Here is a 15,768-nt window from a genome sequence, read left to right as displayed (position 1 = left end):
CAGATAGACAGATGGACAGATAGACAGATTAGATAGACAGAGAGACAGATAGAAAGATTTAAAAGTCTATGAAAGAAACTCAGAATTGTACTGATGATTCATGGGCCTGACCTTTATGTACAAATGTGGTCTCTATGGTTACAGATAAATTCGAAACTATTATTAATTTCAGGCTGATGTCCTAGTTTGAAATGATGGCATTACCCCTGAGTAAATTCAACCTTTGATAATGACATCATCTAAACAGAGATATCCAAACTTACTGTCAAACACAAGCGTACCTATCCCATCTGTGTGTACACAAACATACACTTGTGCATGACGCCAGTGTGTTTACTCACAGGCTCCACGGCCGGCTGGAACTGTCTGTTGTACAGCTCCTGGCAGTTGTTAAAGATGTACTCATATGTGGAGTTGAGGCATGCTTTCACACAGTCCCTGACCACATGGGCGGCACGCGGGGGAGACTGCAGCTCCAGAACCTGGACACAGGGGGCACCAGAGAAGACAAGAATACATCTATATAAAAAACAATGTAACACCCGCTAACAAATCAATAGTGACTAATCTCCATTATGAAAGCCCGCACAAAAGCCTCTCTCTTACAGCACAAAGAAATCAATCTTCATCTCAAACCTTCTATTATCTTCTTCTACGGTATGAACTCAGGCAGACAGAAACGACAGAGCGTTTACTCAAGAATATATGAAACACAGTTGAATTACTCATCTCTATAGGATCCGTCACTCAATATATGTAATACAAATACGACCTACATCCCTTTATAAAACAACAAGAAGGTCGCTACAGCATGCCATTGCTTGATCTGATTTAGAGGTACGTTATTTTACCTTCAGTCTGAAGAATGTAATGCTGGTCAGCAAATCCACAGTGGATTTGAGATCTGCTAGACGTGGTTTACTGCTGGCTGGAAAATTATTCTGGAGATCAAAAAGACAGAAAGAAGATCACAGGAAGCTTGAGTGAGAAGCACATTATGACAGGGAAAATGGATACTTAAGGAAGAACAAACAACGCATCACTTATCTATGCACACGCATTATGTTTACCGATCAAGACTAAAAATCTTTATAACATGTATACATGCCAGGCACTCTCAAAATCAGTGGAAAAACATATATATCTATTGACCTAACTGGCTGCATCTCAGTCTGCATTATAATGAACATTGTTCTGAAATGAAATGCATGATTCTAAATAAACAAATATATGTACATATGAAAACTGATTGGCAAATCATGATTTGTGCATAAAACAAATATTTTACAAAAAATTTATTTAACATTTGTTTTTATTTTTTTCACTTTGTTACACACAATCAAACATTTTGCAAAAAATGCCCATTATGCATGAATTGCATTGTTTTACTCTTTTCCATTTGCCCACTTTCAATGTTAAACCATAAAAAAAAAATCATTAATAATAATAATTATAGTAATAAAGTAAAATATGCTGCCCGAGATGATAGCCCAAGACTCCAGCATCCCTGTGACCATACAGAGGACAAGTGGCTTGAAGAAGGGATGGATGGATGGACAGAACACCTGTACTTACAAATTTTGTCCATTTGTATATATCTACACAGGTGTATTGTACTCACATATCTTTATTTTTTATTATCTGTATGTTGTTGTTTCTCTGTGTACTGGAAGCTTCTGTCACCAAAACAAATTCCTTGTATGTGCAAATATACTTGGCAATAAATCTCTTTCTGATTCTGGCCATTATAAAATAATAATGAAATGTTTTAAAGATTAATGACTTAATGATGACTAAAGATCTATCAGTATTAAAATAAATAAATAAATTCCCCCTAATAAAAACCTTGTCAAAAGTTTCCAAAGGAGACAACAGTCTCAGTGAAGAGCTTGAGAAATTTAAGATGCAGTATGACAACAAAGAATAAAATGGGATGACAAAAAGGTAAATAACAACACGTGTAAGCAGCAAAATATTTTTTAATGTGTGTCATTTTCCAACTAAGCTGTAATTTATTTTACACCACAGCATCCTAGTGTGCATAAACTGTGTCTGTAGATTAGGTTAGGGTAAAGACCATGATGAATACTTACTCTGTATGTTGACAGGTCAATTCGGAGAGAGTTATGGAGCTGATCCAGCAGTCTAACAAAGCGATCTTTCTGCATTAACAGAGAGAAAAATGAGTCAGTGGTGAATAAAATCTAGCAAACAAAAAAGATTGGCTGTTTCTTTCTGCATTTTGAAAGCCAAAGCATGGTTTAGTTATTGAGTCAGAACACAAGATGTGTTTCTTTGACACCAGTCTCACTTTGAATGGGATCTAGACCTTGAACCAAGGACACAGAGCGTGGACACACATGAACAAAAACATACTGGCTTTTGGATTAATCCATCTGATGGCAATGAGACAACCTAAAAGGGATTCAAAGGTTCAGGGACACTGAAGTTCTCAGTTATTCACCGTGCTGTCTCTTTTCTAAATCCTTGTATTAGCAACACTCCTACAGGAGAAGGGCGAGTTTGTATTTATGCTTTGATAGGAGGAGCTGGCAAGATAGCATCTTCATCTGTGTCGTATGAGAGCCTCAGGGCATTTAGGATCAAAGGTTTTATGTGACTCTGATAATAACAGTCAAACTCACTATCACTGTGTGATCGAATGTGACATTATATCTTACACAACAGGTGATTCCGGTCTTTGAATTTGGCTGAGCAACATTCCAAAAGCATGTATCGCTTTTCTGTGTTTGCATGTTCAAGAAAGATTTTCCAGATTATATCATTACACTACACATCAGTATCATTAAACTACTCAGCAGCTCAGACTACTATTCAAAAGTTTAGGTTTGATAAAATTTTTATAATATTTAAATTATTATTAAAATTAATAATAATTAATTTAATAATTAATATTAAATTATTAAATATTACAAAATATTTTAGAAGAACATTGCTATTTAAAATAACTGTTTTAATATATTTGACTATAAATATTGTGTCTACTTGAATATATTATTATTAATTTAATCCATTCCTGTGGTTTCAGTGGCCATGACTCCAGTCTTCAGGGTCACATGATGCCTCAGAAATCATTCTGATGTCCCGATTTGGTGCTCAAGACACATTTATTATATTACCAATGCTGGAAACAGTCACACCTAATATTTTTGTGGAAATGGTGACACATTTTTCCAAGATGCTTCCATGAATACAAAGTTGAAAATAATTTATTTTAACAATTATTTCAAATGGAAATCTTTCATGACAACATGTTTCTTTACTGTCTCTTTATGCATGCTTATTGAATAAAATAATTAATTTCTTTTTACATGTTTGCACATATATATATATACAAAAACACAGTTGTTTTTGCATTACCCCAAAGTTGGAGGCAGTGAAGCGGTCACAGGCGGAGACGTTGGTGACTGAGGTGGGATGAGCGTAGAATGCGTTGATGTTGGCCAGGAGTGTGCTCATTACCGCAGGAATACCAGACAGCATGTATTTATAGGAAAGACATGCAAAATGCCTACAGGTGGAGAGACACAGACATCCAGGAAGAAACGGAGCATGCTTTTATTATTTGAATAAAGTGACATTTACTATTATTACTTAGTATTGCGATGCTGTCTATGCAGGGTCAGAAAGCTCTCGGATTTCATCAAAAATATCTTAATGTGTGTTTTGAAGATGAACAAAGGTCTTACGGGTTTGGAACAACATGAGGTGAGTAATTACTACATTCATAAACACATAATCAGGTTTAATGTGTTGAATAGGATTAATAGTTCTAACTAACTGATTACTGATGTGGTTACACAATGCTACAAGCAGATAATTCCTATTAACAAAGGACTGTCAGGATACAGAAGAAATGCTCCAGGGCTTACGTCATGGCCTGATAGATGGATTCTATTCCGTAGCGCATGGCAAATTCGTCTACGATATCCTGAGCAAGCTCATCAAAGTAGACCTTCCAGGCATCATCTCCTCGTGCCGTGGGCAACTTCACCACACCTTGACCTTCAACGTCTGTCACAAAGTGAAAAATATTCTACAAAAAAAGAGAGGGAGAAAGAGGCTCGGTGATGTCCTTTGCTATAGAAATGATTGTGTGTTTTTTGCTTTCAGGCATACAGTTAATATATTAGATATGGTCAGATTTGAGTTAGATTTTGTAATATTTCCACAGCCTTATTCTCACCCAGGCTGCATTTATTTGATGCAAATTTCAGTTAAAATTGTACAAAATAATTGCAATTTAAAATAAGTGTTTTATTATATTTTAAAACGTCATTAAATCCTGTGATGCAAAGCTGAATCTTCAGCGTCATTACTCCAGTCGTAAATGTCACCTGATCCTACAGAAGTCATTCTAATATACTGATTTGCTGCTCAGTATTTTGCATTATTTTCAATGTTGTAAACAGTTGTGCTACTTTGGAAACCATGATACATTTTTCAAAGAACAGGTTCAAAAAACAGCATATCTTTTTTAAACAATATAGAAGATCATCATGGTCACATTTGAATTTAATGCATTCACGCGAATAAAAGTAAATTCTTTTAAAAACCGTAACTGCACATTATTTGCACTGTAGTGTACACAGACATTTGTTATCTAAAAAGAATTCAAAGTGGTGTGTGAAGGCATTTACCTCGTGCAAACATGTGTACTGAACATGATAAGGGGCCACTTTCTCTTCCCCTTTAATTTCCACACTTATCTGCAGTCTGATGGCCCCTGATACCGCTGACTTGTCTGTGCGTTTTTCTGCAAAAGTTTAAGATAACACATGGCCATTACATATCTGATACGAAACACAATTCTTCAATAAATTGCATCTCGTAATGGTGACCCTTGATCCATGCATAGCAGTAGATACAGTTACATTTAACTTTTTTTCAAGAGAAAACAAATGTAAAGACATCAAATCTTTAAAATGAATACTAATACTGAGTATTTCCATCAGAAACAAACAATGTGTTGTTTTAGAAACCATACTTTCTGTAACATTATTATGCACTCGTGTGGCTGTAGACCATCTGACTGACTGTAAAAGATCCAGTGCTAATGTTCGACATATTTAATTCATTATGCAAGTCACAATCTTATCTTTGATCTAAATGCATTTCATGCAAATCATTCCATTATAAGATTTTTTTGGGACCAGGCTTATTAAAGCATTAAGAATAAAATAATATATACATATTATTACAAATCACATTTCATATTTTAGGCATAGATAATTTATGACATGCACGGAAACTGCAACACTTAGACAGACAGATGGTTTCATTTCTTGTGTGGCATGCTATAGAACCATTCAGTTCGTATTCCTAAAACCTTTAAGAAAATTACCAGTGTCTAGTCATGAGTTCCCTTGAGAATTTCTAATGGGTTTTTCAAATATCACTTTTAGATTTATGAGAAAAATAAGCTCTTCTTTAGCCCTTGTGGAGCAACTTCAGCTTTCAGTATTGAAAAAAATTTGCACATGAAGGTTTAAAAATTCATGTAACACTGTGTAATTTATTTTGTGGAACAAAACATAAAACCTTTTCAAAATTCCAGAGGGGACCCACAGCAAAATAGACTTCAAGTTTGTCTACAAATTGACATCATGCCTTAAAATCAGGAGAGCTACAGTACATTCAAAGCCCTAGAGAATAAAAAAGATCATTCATTTAAACAAAAAATCAGTAACACCACACATGTGACACATGCATAAGCAGAGGAACTTACCGAGGTTGTACCAGACATCCATTTCTCCGCTGAGGGTTCGGACCTCAATTATGCTCTGACCCAAAAAGTCATCAGATTCTCTCTTCAGACGCTGCTTCACACGAGACTTTATATCGTCATCTTCATCCCACACACGCAGTTTAATGCGGTCAGATGAATTGTGACACTCACTAGGGAGGAGAAGGTAAATTTGTGAACAAATCCCAGCTGCTTTATAAAAGAGAGCTGAGATTTCAACAAAGTTGACAACTAATCATTATTAACACAAGTTGCTATATTTTTGACAAATGTAAACAGCGTAGTTATATTGATGAACCTAACTGTATTACTTTTAGGAACTTTTTACTGTGATATTTATTAAAAACAAATGTATTCAATAAACTAAGCATTATCTCATTTTCATTAAAAAAAAAAAAAAAAAATTTAAAGGGACAGTTCACCCAAAAAATAAATTTGTGTCATCATTTACTCATCTTCAATTGCTCCAAACCTGAATGAATTTCTTTCTTCTATTGGTAACCAAACAATCAAAAGTTGTTTGTAGCCACTGACTTCCATTGTATTTTTTATTTGTTTATTATGGAAGTAAATGGCTGCCAGCAACTGTTTGGTTACCAACATTCTTGAAACTATCCTTGAAAACATGCTATTGCTTTTATAAAACAACAGGTTATTAAATAATGGTAAGGCACAATATTAACATGGTTAAGGGTGTCTTACAACACTGCTTAACCATGTTTATTTGAAAGATTATTGCTTCTTATATGTTGTATTAAGCCATATAAGATTATTTGTCAAATGTAATGCAATGCAGTACTTTCTTCCGGTATAACACTTTTTAACAAACTAGTTCAAAATTCACCTTTAAAATCTTCCTCATAATTTTTTTGTAAATCATTTGTTGTTCTCTTAGGGGCCGTTTATGCGATGTTTCAGCCGAGAACGGGAAATTTTTTATGCTTTTTGCCTGTTCATTTAAACCAAATGGTGTTTTGGGGAATGAAAAAGCATACTTTTGAAAACGTGTAAACAACACCCAATACTGGAATCTTTGAAAACCGTGATGTCATGCGTGTACACAGTATGGTAGGTAGACATGCGCAGTACATGCCGATTTTAAAGGCAAGCGCGCACAAACATATACAACAATGGTAGCCTACTGTTGCAAAGCGTGGATTTACTTCACCAATATTACAACCAACAGCGGAGATACAAGATATAATCGTCACAATCGTCGAGAGCATTAGAAGAAATATCTGAGACAAGAGTGATGACATATAACAACACCTAAGCAATGATTTCCTGATTACATTAAAAAGAAATGCAAATAAGAACACAGCAGATAAAAGACAGGATTCCAAAAGAGCAAAGAGAACAGAAAATATTGTAAAAGACTCACAAATTGAACGTCTCCTCCCACACAGGGTTAAGGTTACCGTAGATGGTTTTGGTTCTCTTCTTAGTCTTGCCAACCTGAACGGTCACATACGGATCACTGGAACCAGTTCTGTCTTTAGCCTGCAGGCCCTGAGCGCTCACCACTGGAAAAAACACATGAACAAACAGACTCTTGTATGGGAAAATGTATTCCAATGCTGGCACAGTGCATATCATTAAAAGCTCTATTAGAAATCTGCATTTATAAAACCTTCCTTGATTACAGAAAGGTATGAGAGCAATAACAGCTGTCCCTGCTTCCGTACCCGTGATGGAGATTTTGGCAGACCACTTTGATGTTCCGTCAAGCACAGTCTGTTTGATGGCCTTCATCTGCTGAGCATGGTTCAGTTTAGTCATATTGAACACAAGCCTTATCATTTCAAATATTTCAGGCCTGTTCCTCTCTCGGATCTTCATGCGGTCCTTCATGGCTGATATGATGTGCTGGGTTCTGTCCTCTGCTCCGGTTTTGGAGCTCTTCTCAGCAGCTCCTAGCAATCGTAAAGAAGTGTTTAATGACATAATTGAATCACAAAATGAAACATGCAATGAAAAAAGAAATCAAAAACATGACAAATACTATACACTTTTTGCATATTTGGCATATATTTCATGAATTGCATAGTGCATAATCTTAAATATTTCTTACAAATTTTTACATGCTTTCTCCTCACGGAGTTGGTAACTTTCATTAAAAAAGCATTTTTCAATGGCACAGATGTAACATTCATAACAGATACTGCTAAGAAATTAAATAAACAGCTTACTGTAATTGTTGCATGAAGATTAAAGAAAGAATACATATATAGATTTGTTTTGCTGTTGCTGTTTTTTTTTCTGTGTTTGGTTGATGACTCACTCTGTAAACAGTCTGCGTTGAAAAGCTCCTGGCATTTTTCGTGGCATTTGACTCCACACTCTGAGCAGCGCATGCCCTGCCGCGCGATGCCCCACAACAAACCCTCACACTCGTAGCAGTAGGTAGGCGTGGTGGCCGTCCACACTTCAAAGTTATGGGGTGTCGTGCAAGAAATAGGGTAAATCAGAGCCTGGAGGGTCTTCTTGTACACGTGATTCTTCTACAGAGAGAGAAAATACACTGAAAACAGTTTCTGCCATAAACAGGCCCTAGATGCAACCATGAAGAAGACATTTTAAAACAAACCCCAGATCACATGTAGGACGTGTTGAAATAAAACATCATGAAGTAGTGAAGAATGGTTCAAACAGAAAATAGACAGAAGCATTGAGAAGTACATAAAAAGGCAAGAGTACAAAGATACTCTAAATTCTGGTCCTGGTTCATGATGTAGGTGTAGTTATCCAAGTGGGCTCACAGGTGTCAAACTGATGACCAAATGAGAGCCACATCACATCTACATAAAGTGTAGGTGGCATACATCTTTTTCTATTTAAAAAAAAAAGTTTTCATCAATCCAAAGAAGCATTTTGAAGGATACCTTTACATTTTGATAAAAGACATTTTAACTAGAATTATGTCAACAATTACTCTATTATCTCTACAACACAAAAGCAACAAAAAACACTTAAATTAAAATCAAATGAAAAAGATGCTGTCAAGCTATAAAAATGACAAAAAACATCTTTAACGTAAAAATGTTACACAATTTGTTTACTCATGATTGGTCTGCTTCTGTATATTACTTTTGAAAGTCTGCTAAAAGACATCATTCGTTCTTTTAATTTGTTAAAAATGATATATTTTCCTGGTGAGTACTTTTTAATGAAGACATTTGACACAAATAAGATCATTATTTACCAAACTGTCACATGGTTACTGGTTACAATACATGTGACCAAATGGTATTCAATGATGTTAATCATGGCTTTCCAGTGAGTAGAAACTTATTTTGTTGTTGTTCCTTTTTGCAGTTCCATGAATGTCAGGCTGTTTTTAAAATGCATATTGTGAACTGTTCAACTGGGCTTTTCCAATAATTTTCCATTTATCCAATCAACAATGATAGAACCAAGTCATGCATTGCATCTAGACTTTTTTTTGATGATCTGTTTCTCTCAAATGTATTTCACAATGCAGGACAAAAGCTCTGTCGCTAGTCTTGTTATAACACAAACAGCTTGATAAAGTGAGAAGCAGAAAGAAAACAGATGTTTGTGTTTGTTGCATCTCCTACCAGTTCTTCGTCCTTCAGTGAAGAGCGTGCAGCTAATGCATGAGAGATCCCTGCTTTCCTGGACTGCACAAGAGACTGAGAGGGGAGCAAAGGTTGAATATGAACATGAGCCTATTTATTAACAATCAGTAATTGTAGCACTCATTATACCATTTTATGCTCTCCCAGTGGGTTTAGCAAAAGTTGTCCTTTAAGTTTCCTTAAACACCTGGAAAATGTTGTTCTATGTGTGTTTCTACTACATTCCCGTTAATATGCTAAGCACTGTTCTGCCATTAATGGCACCAGGTCTAATTAAATGGCTTTTAGCATTTCATAGTTAACTTTGTAAATAATAAAGTATAGTACCAACAACACATACAAAACCCAGCCTAGATAAACTGTTGATACATCATGCTGAACTCTCAGTGATTGTTACATAGCTAAAGGCAGACCAATGCGCCAAAGATTGATTTTCCATGAGAACAGAGATAAGAGTATAATTTAGCCTCTCTTAGCTAATGACAGTGATTCAAAACATGCTAATGGCTTGGCTTTTTCTTTTCTTGAGCCCCCAATCACTCAGCAAGTCAATTGTGGTACAGGGTGAGTGACGGGGCTGGCAGGTCATGGTTAAGGTTCAGTCGATGGAGAAAAATGCCTGAAAGCTAACTACTGTACAAGGATCGATATTACATTGCTAGGCGAAAAACAAAAATAAGAAAAAATAAGTATTTTATCCCTTGTATATCATTTGGATGGCACATCTTAATAATTATTAACAAAAAATATTACAATTTTGACAAAATAATGAAGGATAAAACATATGATAATGTTTATCACTCTAATTATGGGTAACATATTGGAAATGTTAAAGCAATGTTTATTAATCAATAAACACCACTATTATGGAATATATTATTGTTGGATAATGCACTGCTGAATAATGTTACTCTTCCTAACTTCTATGCATGTTAATATTAATATTATGCAAATATTTAAATTCTAATGATAAAATGTTTTTTATATGTACACGTCAACATTAAATTGGGCAACATTAGTGTCCAGGTTTGATTACACAGAAATATTTAACCACCGAATTCAGCGAGTGACCTTTCAGAATCGATTTGTGCAATAACCTTTGTTTATATTCAGCTTAAAACAACTTTTATATAAAAAGAAGTGCTTGCTGGCATGAAAACTGTTGTGCAAGTTTCTGACTCATGGGCATGTCAGTAAACTGGAGGAGAAGATGAGCACTTCAAATAAAGCTCTGCTTCTCAATCGTATGCACACTTGTCTGGTTTTTAATGCATTTAGTCACATAAGATGTCCTTCTTTAAGGGAGTAGAGAAGACATTCAACTACAAGATTGCTGGAAAATTACACGTATTACACCAATTACACCAAAATCCATTTTAAACAAAAACAGACCACTTGTAATATCAAACCCTTCTGAGACAGGATGTCATACGGTTATTCATTGGTGATATATTATTACTGCTCTGCAATCACACCAGAATAGAGCAGCAGACCAAAGATGATGGTATCACACACTGAGGACCAATCATTTTTGACATATAAACTACATCTGTACAATATATATTATATTTTTTGCGTGAAAAAATTACAGCACTTTTGTCTTTAGTGTGGACGGAAAAAATGCTTGTCACTGGAATCTTCTAACATCGTGTCTTTTTAGGACGCGTATTATAGCTTAAATAATTTAGACCTTAAAAAAATCTTTACAAAGCATTCACTAATAGAAAGATTTACTTACCATGGCCTGGTAATGAAGGAAAGCAAAGCATTAGGAAAAAAAATATGACAAAAGATCAGATCATATTTCAGCTAAACTTTTAGTTATATTGGAAAGATTTAGATTACAACTGAAAATAATTGGAAATATTACCAAAAATGTGAAAATGTTGCATTTCAATATGGAACAATATGAAAAAAATAACAAATCAAAATCACTCACCACATCGCTAACCAAGGGGATAGGCTTCTTCTTCCTAAGGTCAGGCATGCTATCAATGCCAAATATTCCTCCTCCCCTAAAGATATTTATATGGATATTCCAGAATAAATAAAAAAACTGCTAAACAACAACATTGTTCAAAAACGGTGAAAGTGAATGAGTAAGAGATCATACCCAGCTTTGGCCCACGGATGTTTGTTATAGTCTCCATTGATATTCTGTTGAGAGGATGATCAAGTTGTGATGCATTAAAACAAATATTAAATGTTAAAACTTCATATAGACAACAAAAACAGCACGTAATGGAAAATAAGGAGAAAGAGGAATAGAGAAAGCCCTGCCATTTGGTTGATTGAATTTCACTATATTCATGAATATACAAGCAGAATGATCCAGTCACGAGAACAATTCCAGTCAAGGCAAGATTAAACATGCAAAGGCTCAGAATTCTCTAATGTAACTTCCTGTCAGAAAATCACAATTTAATTTACTTTCAAGACCTAAGTCTAACAAGAGAAAATTATTTTTGCTTTTGATGTGAATGCAGAAAGATAAAGGCCTATCTTTCAAAGAAGCAATTATATATATATATATATATATATATATATATATATATATATATATATAACTAGAATAAACAAGTTTTTATATTTAGAATATTTTTGTTAACTATATAATTAGGACAAATAATTGAAGTAGCATTTATGCCACCTCCGTGCTGTCAAAACACAGACCATGTTATCTCATCATCATAACTCATCATTTGGCAACAGGCTGTGCACTAAATGAAGCATTTCTTACTCCAAAAGAGATTAATTGTTAATGTAATTGCAACAAAATCAATAACCTCCCAATGCAAGATCATTTGTAATGCCAAACCCCTCAAAACAAAAAATCATAGCTATAAAACTCTGACTCAGCAACCCTAGGCCTTAAAATGAATCTGCCATCACAGTTTCTATTTTATACGGTATAACCGGGAGGGATACTTTAATGAGCCACAATCAATAACACAGACTGAAAATGTGTGTAATGTTTACAATGCAGCATAGAGTACAAGCCATGAGAACAAGGCATGATTTAAACAACGAAATAAAACAGACACAAGTAACTCAACACAATGCAGGAAACCCAAATCAAGGAAGCCTGTTAGCACCATGCACACTAGAGACCTTCAAACAGCATCATTTATCTCTAGCAGTGCGAACATAAAACACCAAGGCACTTTTTAAACCATGTGAAAAATATATAACCTGATCTTCATCCTGGCTTCCATCTGAAAATAACAATAAATAGCACAACAGGCTATCACACCATTTTAACCAGAACTAGACAACACTCTTTAAATAGACATAAAGCAATTAAACTTGTTGTTCAAGAACATATTTACAGTACATCTGCGGATGAACATGAACTGCATAAGTGTTGGGATTTCACAATTAATCAAGACAGTTCATAAAAGTTTCACTAAGATGTATTATTCATTTATAATGGCTCCTAAATTTTCACTGCACTCTACTTTCATGTTTGATTTGTTTTAATTTCAATTTGATGAGTGTAATTAGTTTGTTTGAGCCTGGGGAACCAGATTAGTTTAACACCCAGCAGGACGCTTGGTAATATATCTGCAGGAAAGGACCAAACACCCACTGGCTACGTTCCTGATGAAATCAGATATTTTATAGCTAAACAAGTGTTTAAATGTTATTTGTGAGTCACATTTGATGTGCATAGCCACCAGAATGATTATTTTCAATTCCTGACATACATTTCAGAAGATTGACTTCACAGAAATTAACTAACACTGAAAATTTGAAACGTCAGAAGAACTTCTAACACGTGACAATGAAGGAGATGTTTAGAGCCTCCAAACTCAATATACCTGGGTTCAAATCATCTTCAGAAAATGTTGACATGGTCCCTATACTGAGTTGTCTTCTGGACTCTCTCTTCTCCCTTAGGATCTGCTGGAAACTTCTGAGGCACTTCAGACGACGTGCATCCCGCTGACTAAGCTCTGCTTCACTACTTCCTTCTGTAGAGGACTCGGTGGAGGCTGCGTTTCCCCTGCAGTGTTCTTTGCTCCTCTTCTACTGCTAGATTCTCAGGAGAAAAGAGTCTGGGATAATGTCTGTAGAGAAACACTGTGGTAAACGGAGCATTGGTTGGATGTCCAGATGTAGCATCTGATGCATTACTGGTGGATGAGTCCAACCCTGGAGAATTAGGATGTTCTGAATGTTCAGGCAATTCAGGTTTTCCTTTGGTGGAGATGCATTGAGGTATCTCTATGAAACCTTTTTCTGTAACGATGGCTTGAGGCTGCTCAGAATAATTTGTTTCTATTTGTGTAGTCTCCATCTCTGTTTGAGGCATGTCTAAATTTGGTGTCTCAGTATTTACCATTCCTTGTGGTTCCTCACATGGGGAGATCTGTGTATGGACTTCGACCCTTTCACCAGGCGTAGTAGCAGTAGCTCCATCCATCTTCTTCAGAGCTCCTCGCAAGGCAGTTTTGAAATCAAGAACTGCTCTACCAAACTTTTTCACATTAAACGTCACATTACTGTCATCAGCAGAGCCTGGCTTCCAGTCAGGGACATTTTGATTACAGAGTGATGTACCTCATATAGAAGGTTTCTGGATGGCTCAACAATCACACTTCTGTTGACTTGGCTTTTAAATGGAACTACACAATTTTCACAAGATGATGCACAATTCTGATCAACAGAGCTCTGAGGACATTTAACATGTGCATTGCAATTGTGGCAGCCAAAACCAGGTTCTTCAGGCAGCATTTCTGCATCATAACAAGCTTCCAATCTCCTCTATTTGCTAACAGGAGAGTTGTAGTGTCCAGATACTATTGGAAATTGATCCGAGGTGCCCATCTTACAAGTACTTACAGCTCTTGATGGGTCCCAGCTGCTCACTTCACCCATGCAGCACTCTACCTCTTCAAAACTGCCTTGTCTGGAGCAAGAATCATCTTCGCTCCACAGATATCTCCGCTCCCACTATGTTTTAAAGCCACTGGGTTCCAGGTCTGACTTTCACCCCCTGCTTTGCCATGTCCAAAGTTGGTTTTTCTGGATCAGATTCAGACTTGGAACTCTGACCCGAAGACAGAGAACTGGTGCTCGGACAGTCCTGTCCATCCTGGCGCTCAAGGTAACCGAAGCTAAGCTTCCTTCTCCTTGCACCTTGAGATACATCAGACCTTTGATTAGATGCTTCTTGTATAAAGGATGATGTTCATTGTGGTTTGAAGTCTCAACACTAGTGAAAGCTGACTGCCTTGGTGCCTCTTTGTGCTTCCATCTACGACTTGATATTCTGAGAGTATATCACCACAGCTATTTGAGGATTCAACAGTGTAGCAGCCTATACTAACAGTGTTATCTGATTTGTGTGTATGGAGGGAGTGACCCTCAGTGCCACTCATTGCTCCTGGCCAAGTATTGACACCAGATTTGTTTCCAGAACGCATGCATTCGATCTCCATTAGGACAGCATCTACACAGCTAGAGACCTCCTCGACAGAGCCATGAACAGATGACAGGTACTCCCTCAAGTCTGAAATCTCCTCTTGAATTTTATTGATCCCTCTCAATTCCTTCAGAATGTGCTCAACGATAGCACTTGATTCTTCCTCTTTATAGTCTTCATTATTCCCTCCACAACTTCATCCAGCATCGCCATATTTAACCTGCACAGCAAAGTCTCCGTCTGTCTTTCAGGCTCACCATCAAGTCCTCTACCAGACAAAAGCGTAGTCCCATTTACATCTGGGTCATTTGGTTTTGAGCTACTGTAGAATTACTGTTGTGCTGCAAAGTGCAAGGAATTCTGATGCCTCCTTCTCGATTTAGCTCCACTTCCCCAACACAAGCTGCCCCAGAAACCACTCCCAGCCCATGTCCATTTGGCACCTGAGGTGAGCAGCAGACCTCTGCTGAAGCTAATCCTCTCCTGTAGTAGCTCTGCAGCTTTTCAACATCCTCTTCCCCCTCTTCATCCTCTTCTTCAATTCCAGCACAGTAAAGACCTGAAGGCTGGACAGAATGATCTGCAGATCCCTGCAAGAAACGATGAATTTTCCCACGCAACACCAGAGCAACTTTGGGATTAGGCTGCCTTCTCTTTGGCGCTGAAGTTTTCTTTTTGGGTCGGGGATATTGAGGGACACCTGTGCCATCCTGTCCATTGCAGCGGTTGCGGGAGAACATCGTTTTCCTCCTTCTTCCATGCTGTAGAGCTGAATCACATTACTCAGGCTTGAAATACAGCATCTGATGATATAAGTGAGAGATTATCGGGTTGATTTAAGTAGGGCTAAATCCACGACTATGAGGGGAAAGTACATCTCGAAGCATCACACCAGCAAAATTTACTGATTTTGTCAAGTAATGACTGAATATGCATTTGATCTAAGACCTTCAATTTTGTATACAGTTAATTTC

The 15,768-nt window shown here is 36.5% G+C and overlaps 1 protein-coding gene across 1 annotated transcript in view; it reads right to left on the bottom strand.

Moving 5' to 3' along the window:
* LOC113097300 (protein unc-13 homolog A-like) overlaps positions 1-15,534 on the bottom strand; it is a gene marked incomplete at its 3' end in the record, with an annotated part of 32,999 nt that extends 17,465 nt beyond the window's left edge. The window contains exons 1-21 of the mRNA XM_026262539.1: positions 15,092-15,534; positions 14,735-14,988; positions 14,600-14,641; positions 14,357-14,508; positions 13,709-13,891; positions 13,188-13,395; positions 12,559-12,581; positions 11,480-11,523; positions 11,306-11,381; positions 11,105-11,110; positions 9,346-9,420; positions 8,049-8,268; positions 7,453-7,680; positions 7,149-7,290; positions 5,750-5,919; positions 4,662-4,777; positions 3,894-4,057; positions 3,382-3,532; positions 2,094-2,162; positions 852-941; positions 342-482 (exon numbers count right to left, since the gene is read on the bottom strand). Of these exons, the coding sequence (XP_026118324.1) occupies positions 342-482; positions 852-941; positions 2,094-2,162; positions 3,382-3,532; positions 3,894-4,057; positions 4,662-4,777; positions 5,750-5,919; positions 7,149-7,290; positions 7,453-7,680; positions 8,049-8,268; positions 9,346-9,420; positions 11,105-11,110; positions 11,306-11,381; positions 11,480-11,523; positions 12,559-12,581; positions 13,188-13,395; positions 13,709-13,891; positions 14,357-14,508; positions 14,600-14,641; positions 14,735-14,988; positions 15,092-15,534 (2,997 nt within the window). The remainder of the gene's footprint in view (positions 1-341; positions 483-851; positions 942-2,093; positions 2,163-3,381; positions 3,533-3,893; positions 4,058-4,661; positions 4,778-5,749; positions 5,920-7,148; positions 7,291-7,452; positions 7,681-8,048; positions 8,269-9,345; positions 9,421-11,104; positions 11,111-11,305; positions 11,382-11,479; positions 11,524-12,558; positions 12,582-13,187; positions 13,396-13,708; positions 13,892-14,356; positions 14,509-14,599; positions 14,642-14,734; positions 14,989-15,091) is intronic.
* Positions 15,535-15,768: the final 234 nt, after the last annotated feature.

This window comes from Carassius auratus, unplaced genomic scaffold (assembly GCF_003368295.1).
Source record: "Carassius auratus strain Wakin unplaced genomic scaffold, ASM336829v1 scaf_tig00216178, whole genome shotgun sequence".
NCBI classification, from domain to species: Eukaryota; Metazoa; Chordata; class Actinopteri; order Cypriniformes; family Cyprinidae; genus Carassius; species Carassius auratus.
Note: the sequence above shows the minus strand (reverse complement) of the source record. Positions and strands in the feature narration are given on the sequence as shown.